At 33.7% G+C, this 12,964-nt stretch overlaps 1 protein-coding gene across 2 annotated transcripts in view; it reads left to right on the top strand.

The window, feature by feature from the left end:
- Window positions 1–12,964, top strand: part of LOC145660498 (spermatogenesis-associated protein 17-like) — a 63,718-nt gene that overhangs the window by 26,009 nt on the left and 24,745 nt on the right. For both annotated transcript variants that reach the window (XM_081725622.1, XM_081725623.1), the window contains exons 2-3: window positions 3,217–3,388; window positions 12,578–12,742. In XM_081725622.1, coding sequence (XP_081581748.1) covers window positions 3,217–3,388; window positions 12,578–12,742 — 337 coding nt within the window. The remainder of the gene's footprint in view (window positions 1–3,216; window positions 3,389–12,577; window positions 12,743–12,964) is intronic.

Below are 12,964 nucleotides of genomic sequence, written 5' to 3'. Positions count from 1 at the left end.
GTTTTAAGTCTTTCTAACACGATTTTTCCCTAAAACGAATTTTTCCACTATTTAATAAATAAAAGAAATAAAAGTGCTGGATACTTTTGAATTTTTTGTTATAATTATTTTTTTAAATAAAGTAACTGATTTCTCACATATTGTTAATAACGCAACTAAACGATGTAACTTAGTATTCAGAAAAAAAAAAAATCGTTTGGTTGCGTTTTTATCTTCCATCTAATTAACACTCCCCGTTATGTTTAAGAATGGTTGGTTTTAGCATCTTAGCCTCCGTCTGTGAACATTGTCTCGATCATATCGCAGTTTTGATAGATCGTGATATAGCTGCTGCAGTCAGAAATATAAGCACTTGTGAACTAATAAAAACAAAAATTCAAATAGCTGTGTACTGGAAGAATTTTTTGTACGTGTAAAAAAAAAAAAAAAAAAAAAGTGCGACTGTTAAGAGATGGAAAGTCTTCATTAAAATACAATTAAAAGGCAACAAAGGTTTGTGTAATAAAGTTGGTTGGTTTTGAGTTGAGCGTTCCCTGCAGCACCGAGACTATATGAGACAAGAACCTATAACTTAGCGTTGGATCCGAACCACACTAGCTCCCACCGGCAACTGTAATATACTTTTTGTGCTTTATATGTTGCAATAATTTTTAATGAATCTGCCCCAGTTTCCCATTAAAATTATTATACGTTACTTTGAGAAACCATATATGTATTTGTTATATGTAAATTCTGAATATCACATATCCTCCATTGTACTCCCCCTAAAAATCGTAAAATCTTTCTTCTTTTCTCTTAAAAAAAAAAAAAACTAACAACCCTAGCTTGCAAGCATCTGTATGCAGTCGCCCTAACAACACTGAAGAAAAGAAAAATGCATAGAAACATGTGGTATGGTAATGTTTTAGACATAGTTTTTGAAATCATCAGATTTCCTGCCAACTTGCTGACGAATTTTCACCGCTAGATGCGGTTGTAAAAACGCCGCTAGACTTAACGGCACACCGCTGACTTTGAGCGACTACCGAGTTCACTCGATGGTTTGCATTCTGTGTGGCTGTATTGTATTGTATTGTATTGTATTTATTTTCATCCCTTTGTTCACAACGTGAACGTATGAGTTGGACACGTCACAAGAGCACTGAATGTGTACATATGTATACATTTAAATCTACATGCAATACTAAAATAGTGTCAATTTAAGTTTTAAAAAAGTACAATTTTTCATTATTCTAATTTACATACAACGATATAAAACAACATAACAGTTAATAAAACCTTACATTATAGATATACAAAATATATATACTTTAAATCTCATTTACTACAGGCGAGATATTCTTCTACAGAATAGAAGCAGTGCTCAAGTAGGTAGTATTTGACTGCTTTATTGAAACCGGATGGTTTGTTTTTTAAAGTGGAAGGAAGCTTGTTATAAATATTCACTGCTATAGGAAATGTACTATTCTTATGCACTTTTAAACGTGAGAACTCTACATGAAGATCCGATGCTTGTCTTGTATTATGCGTATGAATATCTGAGTTCAACCGGAAGCTGCTTATACCTAGCTGTATATCTTTTTTTACAAATTTTAGAAGTTCATATATATATATATATATATATATATATATATATATATATATATATAAACATGGAAGAGGTAAGATTTCAAGAAATTTAAATAGAGATTTACAGAAGTTCGAGGTTTACTTCTGGTCATAAACCTTAAAGCTCTCTTTTGTAAAACGAATATGGAATTTAGCAGTGCAGTAGATCCCCAGAATATAATACCATATTCCAATTTAGAATGAAAAAGTCCAAAATAAGTTGTGAGCAGAACATGCTGACTGACACTATTTCGTAAAAGCTTTAACATGTAACAGGTTTGAGCCAATTTACTAGATAATTTTTGAATGTGAATTTTCCAATCTAATGTATCTGAACCCCAAAGACCAAGAAATTTGATATCCGAAACGTAATTCAACGTTTTGCAGTTAATTGTTACACAAGGGCGTTCTCTCATCTCGTTTTTTACTACGTGAAACCACCTGCACGAAGACTTTGTGGTATTTAGTATTGGTTTATTTCTATCCATCCATTCACTGACGGCAGACATGGTGGAATCTACTGCATTACATAACTCAACGTAAGTGTCTCCGGTTACTAATATATTTGTATGGTCAGCATACAGAACAATTTTAGCAAAGTCTAAACATTGTGGTAAGTCATTTATATATATTAAAAATAGAATAGGGCCTAAGATGGAACCTTGCGGAACTCCAAATTTTTACTCTTTGGTATCTGAATAACATTTGCTTACTCCCTGTGTGTCTCGAGTTTATCAGTTAATTTCAACAGTTTGCCTTCTGTTGGATATATATGATTTAAACCACTCATAAGCATTTTCCCTAATACCATGATCTTGTAATTTTTCAAGTAAAATTTGATGATCAATTGTATCAAAAGCTTTGCTAAGATCAAGAAATATGCCAGTTGTATACTTCTTAGCGTTTAATGAATTTAAAGCGGAATAGAGAAAGGAGTAAAGAGCAGTTTCAGTAGACTTATTTGATCTAAAGCCATTTTGAGCAGGAGATATTAAGTTAAAATTATTTAGAAAGCTAACTAGTCTTATATACATAAGTTTTTCAAAAAGTTTAGAGAAGGTAGACAGACATGATATTGGTCTGTAGTTCGATGTAAGATCTTTCTTGCCACTTTTATATAAGGGTTTAACTGCTAGCTTCAATGCTGATCAGGAATGAGAAGAACACGGTATAGAACCTTATTTTTCTGTCATTTAACAATTGAAAAAAGTAATTAATAAATAAAAGAGACAGCATTTTAAACTACAGTATTTATCCAGAAAAATTATATACATTACGTATACTGTAAATGTTTATATCACCTCCCATGCGCATAATTATGGAATTTTACAATAGGTAATACAGTAACATTGTCTTCAACGAACTCTCACTGTACCATATTATATATATATGTTTCCGCTAAAGCAGATGCAAGTAATTTTAAACGCTTGAAATACTAAGACTGTAAAGGCATTTTCGTTTAATATAAGTTTCGTTAAACACAAATCTGACCATTTAATATAAACATCTGCTCGTCATCAGATTTCTTTATATGTTATGTTGGAATATACCTAGGTAGATAAATGTTAAAAGAAAACTTTTCTTTACATTTTGAATTTCTGATTTCAGTGAAACCGAAAGAGTTCGTGTTCATGAATTCAATGCAGCACGGACAATACAGCAATGGGTGAGGGGTTACCTTACACGATTATACATAATAAAATTGAACGAGGCCGCAATTATAATTCAGAAAGTCTGGCGAGGATTCTCTGGAAGAAGACAATTCAGACAAATGCTTCAGGTAACTTACATCGTAAAGTTTCTATGATAATTTTAGATTGTAATTACTGATGGTTGATAATCATGTTAGAAGGCATAACAAGTCATAAATGTCATAAGAGTCGCAATTAGTTAGTGGTTGCCATTTCTCGTTATTAAGTAGAAAACTTGAATTAAATTCCTGGTAAGACTCATGCAATTCAAATCTTACTTTAAAGTGTAGGTTCAAGTGGCATGAAGTTACTGTATGCTAAAACACTGGCGCAAATCCCGGGAGGATGAGAACATGTCCCCTCCAATCTTGGAACTGGAAGGACTGTCTCCCGCAATAATCTTATTTGTAATGTGTTGTTTGGGTAGAAATGTGAATAAGCCTCAAATATGCCCGTCTTCCAATGTTGAAGACAACTCCGCTCCCCTGATCCTCCACAGCATTGTTTTTCAACTTCATAAAAATTTTGAACATTGCTAAAATAATAATAATAATAATCTTACCTCTCCTTCCCAATGTTGAAGACAGATTTGCGCCGATGGCTAGAAACAGAACCGAAATTAAAATAACAGAAAAAGAAATTTAAAAAAAAAACTTTTTTTTCAACTGAAGGAAGAATAGTCAGATTTTGTTAAAGAATATAAATTATTGATAGGGTACTAAAACCAGCAGTTGAGGCAGTGGCGGCGATACTGGCTTCGCCCCCCCCCCCCCCGCAAAAACTGAACAAAAGGCCATGTGTTACTCGAACTTCATTTACAATTTCTATATGCGTACTATTGTACCATTTTACATTGTTAACAGTATTACCACTATGATTACAACTACTACGAATAATAATAATAATAATAATAATAATAATAATAATAATAATAATAATAATAATAATAATAATAATACAGTATAACCAGGGTTAACCGAACTAAAGTAGGGGGCATTATTTCGGATATATTTATTTGTTTGTTTGTTGAGTCATGGACATCTATTAACGGGCCTGTATTACAGTATTTTTTTATTTATCTGAAATGTTTTGAAGATCAAATAACTTGAAAGCTCTCTTTGTAGGCTACACTTACGTTCTTTATTAAATTTAAGGAGCTCAATAGTCTAGTGGTTAGAGCGTTGAATTCATATCCACGTAATTCCGGGTTCAATCCTCCGCTGGAATACTCCAAATTTTTGGCATCTGCCCAGTGTCGTGAGGAAAACTGGGGAGGGATACGCCTGTTGGGAGAGGGTGACGCAATGGCCTGACCATATGTTCGTCGCTCAGGTGGTCGTAGGTTCACCAGTCGTTAACATATGGCGTTGACGCCGGCTCAGGACTTAAGGTCTGTTACGCCAGTGGCTCAGGTTTTAGTTTTTGTAGGTTAAATGAACATTTTTAGAACTACAGTACATCTATATGTAGTTAGTACTGTAATAGTTTATCTTTATAGCACATGGATTAGGCATAGCCTAGCGCGCCCCCGTCCTCTAGATTATTCCCGTGCTTTACAGTACATGTTTTTTGGATTTACGATTTTGGATAATTCTCGTTTCGGTTATCCGGGATTATATTGTAATTACATTCTACACAGAGGAAAAATTAATGTATAATATTTTTGTTCACTATCGTAAAATATAGTACTTTCATTGCCTAGAATAAAACGGAATGGAAACTCTTCTTGTATCGTCACACTGGAAAACGAAACACAGAAACACACATAATAAAACTAAGGAGAAGTATTGTAAGCATCATTATCACTATATTTCACTTGGAATGGAATAGAACACTATTTTTTTAAAGAACTGTTTACACGATAACCTTCGGTTCTTCAGGAGCAAGAATTTGTTTATAATTTTATCCTTTTTTTTTCATGTTCGATTCTCAAAATGGCAAGCGCACGCAATCTACCTTCTGTTACGGTACTCCGTAAATTATTCTTGATAATTTTTAATTTTGAAAACCTTCTGTCTGCTGCAGCAGTTGTGACAGGAAGTGTGAGGTACAGTTGTAAGTCAGTAGTCAAATCCGGCAAACTACTCAAGAAGCAACTGTCTTCTTCAATTAACAAGTTACAATGTCTCGAATTGTTTTCTTGGTAGATATTTCCAACGAACACAATAATTTATTGAAATACGCGATAATTTATTGTAAAACACGGTAATTGTAGTCTAAGATACACGATAACAAAAGTATGGCATAATAGACTAATATAAATAATATTGTAAGGATTCCCACATTACAACAAAAGCACATGTATAACGATACGTGCCATTATTTACAAAAGCAGGCGATACACTAAAGAGGAAGACGCGAAGGAAACAGAAAGGAGACGGACCACACGAAAGGATCCCAAGGAGGACGAACCACCCGAAGAGGACAAATAAAAGAGGGACCTGGCATCAGTTTGACCACTGACCGACTAGCCATTACCTGCTCCGAGGTCGAACTGGAATAGGGGTACACCTTTCCTAAGCCCTATGTCGCACTGGAGTATGGATCCTAACTACAACTAAAAAACTCACGAGGCTGCCATGAGCGGAGGGGGGTTTCCCATAAATCTTACCTATAACCTAGCAAGTGTTCTGAACGCGCTGCCATGAGCTGAAGGGGCAACCGCAAAACACAATCTCCTTCATCTGGTCAATAGGAGAAAATACACTATTAATTACTCTTTGAAAATTAAAGACATTGTACTTAGAAATTTTTAAATAGAATTGGTGAAAGGGAAAAGACACGGCCGGACCGCTATTTGTCTCTACCTACAAAACATTTCAATATACAAATGTTACACTGGAAAATAAAATCTTTGGAAAATCGTAAAGATCAGCCTGACATTTATGTTCATACTCCTTATTATTTACCTTATTATTTAATTTTAATGATTACTTCATTATTTAATTTAGTGAAACTGTTAGAATTAGTTATAGGCTATGGAGAAACACTTTCAAAATGCATTAAAATTATAGGCTAAATGACATGTATAAGGTGCCTTGGTGAGCGTACTTTCTAGGGGCCCCCTCAGGTCCGGGGCCTTCCCGCGCCGCGGGGTCTGCGGGGTCCTTATCGTCGCCACTGAGTTGAGGCCCTTTGAAATAAGACTTGAGGAATAAATTTAGTTACTGACTTATCAAAACAAATTTTGATTAAGAATGGAAAAGTTGCCCAACGATCTACAGCTAGCTGTTGATTTCCTCCCATGTAGCATAAAGAGCGCTAGAAATGTTGGGCTTGACACGTTAGCTCCCTTGTACTGCAATGTAGGGATAAATAAATAATAAAACGATTCTGGCAATAAACATGGATTAATACGTTTCAATAACACGAGTAGTCTTGTAAGTACGGAGCGGAATGTTGTTTTCAAGAAAATTACGTAGTTTTACCTTTTTAAAATTTTACTGATATAGCAAAACTAAGAAAAAAAAATTACAAAAATGAAATTATTTATCTCTGAGCAAAAACACAAAAGTAATTCAGTTAGATATTAACAAATGAATTGATGGCGCCTTTGTTTTTAATTTGACAATTAGTAAATGCATATGCTTATACATTATAAGAAGGTTGTCTTATTATGATATATTTTTTTTCACTAAAATGTATACTGCTTGAAAATCGTATCTATGTTCACTAAAACTAGGCGCCTTTGAGAAACGTCGCTATTTAAGTCTTCCGTTAAGCTGAAGAAATCCTATGGGCTAGCATAGCAAAACAACATAAAGTTTGATGTAATTGTAACAAAAATCAAATCTCTACGAAGATATTACTGTTATAAAATTTCATTTTCCGCAACAAGTTCTTAAATATTATTACACGTAGAATACTCACAACCTTCGTTGAAGTGACGATATAAATCAAGTGACAACCATAATTGTTAAAAAAAAAAAAAATCTTGTCTACCCATAACAATTTGTTGACGGATTGGGATGCCTTTGCAAAACGAATTGTTGGAAACACTGATAGAATCGCCACCATGGTTTAAATTGGTGAAGTTACCATAACGACGTCAGTATCAAGGGAATGGGTCAGTTCATAAAGTCCGTGAGACAACAGAAAAATACAACTCTCAGCACTATGAACAAAGAAAATACTGTTTTTAAAAACAACACAAATTTGTGTAGTTTAAGACACTTGTGATTTGACTGAATTTGAATTCTGACCGTACTGTTTGTCTCTCGTCTCAGACTGTATTGGCCTTGGTTCGATCTCAGCTCGCGCCAACTGAACTTTGTGGTGGACAAATACCGTGTACGTGGGTTTTCTCGGGGTTCTCCCGTTTTGTCCCACTTTCTTCATTCCAACATTTCATTTATTTCCCATCATCACCGTCTCCTTTAGCCTAGCCAGCATAACCATGGAACGTAAAAATTAAAGATTTAATTTCATTTCATTTTTCGTCGGTATTGGATTCATTTCTCTCAAGAATTCTATTTTTCCCACTATTATTATTTCTGAGGCTAGTATTATTGGTCCACGGCTGAGGTTGATCTCTCATCCTACTTGATGGTTTCGCCTTTCGACTATAATGAATCCGAATAGGTTCACCCTGTCGAACATCTATTGTCCTATATTTAATACTATTCAGTTCTAGACCCTGGTTGCTATCTTTGATTTCCTTATAGCGTACTCCAGAAAAAGTTTTTCCGGTTTTCTGAATGATTTGATGCACTTTATAGATGGCAAGCAATGTGAGTAATCATTGCACGGCTGAAACTTTAACATTTTCCAAAATCTAATTTGATGGGCGAACTTTCAGGGTTCAAATTACTGAAAACTGCATTTAGATTAGTTTCAAATTCGAGAACAGACATGAAAGGTAGAGTCGAATTGTTTATTTCTGCTTTCGGATATTTGACTAATCCTATTGCTTTGAATTCGAAAGAATTTACCAAGGCCTGACCGAATTGTTCAAACGTTTGGAAAACTCTATCTTAACTCTATGCTATTGCAACGTTGGCTTTTCTAATATACTAGACAACATCTGTAATAAACAGTCCAGCTAAGATTTGACAAGTTCTCCTTGTACTCTTACTCTTTCAAAAATTAACGAACTGTCCTTCCTTCTGGCATATTATCAAACAGAGATAAATGTTGTACATCTCTAATTTAAACTTTTCTATAAGTTTTTTTTTTCTTACCAACAACAGGGGCTACAATCCCTACTAGATTGCGTGTTACCTTATGCATAACCTACGCTATAAACATTGTGTTCAAAAGTTTCATTAAGTCTTTACGGCATACTAGTTGTGTGATCTTCCCTAATCCAACAAATGTCACTTTCTAATTGATTAGTACGCCTAGGCAAATCTATATCTTCTTGTTTGAGCCTAATTATTTTACTTTTAATTTCTTTTTGACGTTCTGATTTTAGACCAATTAATACTGGGATTTTTTTCTGCAATCACTGTCACTTCAATAGTGTGACGTTTCTGCGTGTTTACATAACTCCATAACTGTTCTATGTCTTGAGCGTTTTCTGCTAACATTTGTTTACATCTGGAGACTTCCGTATTGGTATTATCTATCCTATTTGCTAACTAATGAAAACAACGTTTTGACGTATCGATAGTCTTTTCTTGTAAAACAACAACGATTTCTAATGATTGGACCTTATGCTCAAATGCTTCACTAATCTTAGATATACTGTGCTGTAAAACTACATACTTTCCCATTAGTTCCTATGTTTGTCTTTTACGCTGCCCAAATCTACTTTCACTTTGTTTATTATTTTCCTGTTCTATTAATTTGTTAAAGTTTTGTTTACATTCATGTTTCAAACTGTAATTTCTCGTTTAGCATATTCAAAATTATTGCCTCGATAGGGTACTCTTTAAGTTTGTTGTCAATTTTATACTTTCTATACGAACACTAGCTAAGTTATTATTTATCTCAGTCAAGTCCTGACTCTCACATTCTCACATTTTTTCTTTATTACTTTCTCTAACCTCTCCCACGTAATCTCACAATTTTGCTTCAATTCCTCTTTCGTTTGGCTAAGATTTGTTAAATTTGGCAGACTAGTCGGCTATCAAGCCTTTAATCTGTTCTAATAGTTCACTATTATCAGCCAGAATGCCAGTATTGCTATCTAAAATTATCTAATTTTCTCTAAAAGATAGCCTTGAATAAACTAAATTCACTATAGAGATAAAAATAATGACGCTAAATGCCTTAGAGATAACTACTACGTGCAATACTACTTACAGACAGCTCCAAATAATAATATATATATTATTAGTCTTTAAGTACTCACCGATTTACAATTCGAATCCGTAACGGAAGTTAAAAGACAAAGGTCACTTCATCACCTGTATGGGTATTAAAAGGGTATGATGACTCAAGTGAGACACTGTAATAGCCTATGATCTGCAAGTTGTCGTTTCAACGTAACTGAAAATCTTCTTTACCTCATTTTCCTTTGATATTAAATTTAATGTTAAGGCTGGCATTCTAGTTTGAAATTGTTTTCATTTTATATATGACTTCATTTATTTTGGATATGGTAGCAGTAACTCATAATATTGAATATAAATATCCGTATTTATTATTTTGTTATATATCTATCTCATGATATATATTCTTATATGTCATCTATTGGAGAGAAAGTTTGATATTTACATTTTAAAATTGGATTCGAAAAAAATATATATATGATGATATTGATAACTTTCTAATTGAATTCAGCAATAAGTTGTTGTACTGAAAAAGATCCCAAACCCAAAACTTGAGGAATAGAAGATAGTAAATGCTGTCTTATTGCTTTGAATAGATCACATTCGAATAATATATGATTGAGTGAAAATACCAACAGTGATATGTATGTTTCTTTTTAATTTGTAAAAGTTTCGACAGGGTTAGTGCTGCACCAAATAGATTATTATTTCTGATCTAGACCAACTTTTAATATTATCTCGAGATTTCAACTTTCTATTAATCACTATAGATCAACAGAATTTATCAGGTGGAGACCGATTAACACTTTTCTACTTTAATATATCTTGATTAATTTTCGTTCGAAATTATGTACTTATAGTTTTAGAAAGAAATTTTTAATGGGTATGGCTTCCCCACTTTACATGATTTCCTTAGCATCAAATCTATGGTATTAACATTTTCTATGCTCATATGTGACCTTACGATAGAGGTCTGCACGGGCGGGAATTTTTAGTCCGGACCCGGCTCGACCCGTGAATTTATAATGTGAGGTCCGACCCGAGTCCGAAATATGTTTTAGCATTTAGGCCTAGCTCGTGCGATAATTAAATGAGCCCGAAATAAGCCCGAATTACAGAAACTTAATAATGAACGCAAAATTGTATTTTTATTTACAGCAATTAGAGGTTTAATTTTAAAGTTGTGCTTTAAAAGTTCTCCAGAAAGAAAGATTCAATAAATATTGATGTATAGTATATTTATAAAGTTAGGCCCGAGAAATATTGTTGTATATTTAAAAATTTACGACCCGACCCCGGCCCGGGCTCGAAGTGATATATGCTTTGTAGGCCCGAGTCCGGCCCGCGGGCCGAGTCGGGCTTAAGCCCGTGGGTTCGGCCCGAGGCCGTGCAGACCTCTACCTTACGGAAAGGAAGTGAATCATAGTTCTTAAGTATGAGGTTATTATATAATGTTTTAATGTTAAGAATTATCAGGTCTTCTTTGTATTCCAAGTAGTATTTGATAATGAATATAATGCAGTTAGGAAACCTAAACATTTACAAGAGGATGTAATTTCATTTCTCTTTACATATAGTATTGTTTGTATTGCGAAAGTTTCAGAATCATTTATGGATGTTGATACTGATACTGAAGTTAAATTTGTGGTTGGTACAAAGACTGCTGCACCAATATGTAAGTCTGTGTAGTTGTGTTATATAGAGTAAAACTGTTCTTTCTTCTAATTTTTGAATTTGATGTTTGTCTATCGAATTATATATCTTATTACGTAAGAGTTCATTTTCTGAGGACTGTGAATAACTAAAACATTTTCATTTTTTAAAATTATTTTTATTAGATTCTGTATGATCATTGTGTCAGACTTTTGAATAACAGTTATCAGACGTGTTCCTCCTCTTCTTCCATGAAAGTGAATCTGGTGCATTATGTTTAGGGATTACTAAAGGTGGCATGAATTCAGAAGAAATTACTTTTGTGTAGATCAATGGGTGGTTAGGTGATCTTTTGTAGTCAATATTATCTATACCTAATTGAGTCTTATTCATTTCATGTGGAGAAGGTCGGTTTGTACGGCGTGATATTTACTCAATTAATATTAAAATTTGAAGTGTACTTGACATCTACCATTTCCGGTTTTGATAGAGAGGTTAGAATGGAGATGGAATATATTTCATTTTTGAGACGCGTAATAGATTGGAAAAAACAGCTTCTCTATATACAGGGTGGGGCCATTAAAAGTGACCCGGAGAATAGAGTTCCAGCGTACAAAAAAAAAAAAAAAAAAAAAAAAAAGCAAAGGAAAGGAAATAGTTCGCTAACCTGCTTATAGCAGATGTTGAAATGACACCATTCATATCTCCAATGACCACATAAATGAAAATGACCACAATTTTAGGTGTTCGAACACGTTTCGGAATGTTTTTTTTTTTTTCCTTGTTCAAAACAGATCCTGTCTAATGCCATTTTCTGACTAATCGTAGCATTGCGCTCTTCGTTAGCACTCTGACACCATGAAATTCATGAGCAAAATACTGACCACACTTTTTCAACGAATTTGTTTTCATGTAACTTTCCACAACGAATCTGTGCACTACTCAACGCACACTGACACAGACCGCACTAAGATTTGAACCGGTGGTGTGCGCGTCAAGTGGTGTGGTTCCATACATACATTCACGTCTAATCGTATTCATTCGTCCGGACCACTTTTATTTGCCCCATCCTGTATATTGCCTTTTTTACTCTATAGTGATCAACGTAATAATCGGAAATGATTCATTTCCAGCGGTTTGAATATCACCTCTATCAAAGAACTCTATTCTAACTTTTGATCCTATATATCCTGGTCAAAATTAATGGTAAACCACCAAGTAGGTGGAATACATATATAAAAGAGTTTTACTAAACCAAATTCCTTAAAAATTAGTATCATTTTCTAATTGCCACGCTGTATATGCATTATTATCCAGTATTTCAATTCACTTATATGATATTTATAATAGTACTGCAGTTCTACAATTTGAATAATAGGAAATAACGCTTTTTGTTTTGTTGATGAACAGGATGATACTGAGGAAATGTACTGGAAACATTATAACAGCTCAGCAACTATGATTCAAAAGGTGTGGAGAGGTTATCAAGTGAGGAAGATATTCAGTTATTATGAGTTCAAAGCTTACCTCAGAGCAATTGACCAAAGGAACAAGAAAATGATTCAAGAGATGACTGTAAGTGTATATATAAACTTTCATTTTTTACTATCTTATGAAAAAATATTATAAAACAAATTTAGCTGCTTATTAATTTACACTGTATTCATTAATAGTATTTTTAACAGCGTTGAATACCTATTCCACATTTATGTTTAGCCTATTGGTTTGTATGGGTAATATTTGTGTCTTAGCTCATTGTTTTATATAAGTAATATTTTCGTTTAGCCCATTCGTTTA

Source organism: Thermobia domestica, chromosome 9 (genome assembly GCF_964235325.1).
Source record: "Thermobia domestica chromosome 9, izTheDome1.hap1.1, whole genome shotgun sequence".
Lineage (NCBI taxonomy): Eukaryota > Metazoa > Arthropoda > Insecta > Zygentoma > Lepismatidae > Thermobia > Thermobia domestica.
This window is presented reverse-complemented; position numbering and strand designations above follow the sequence as displayed.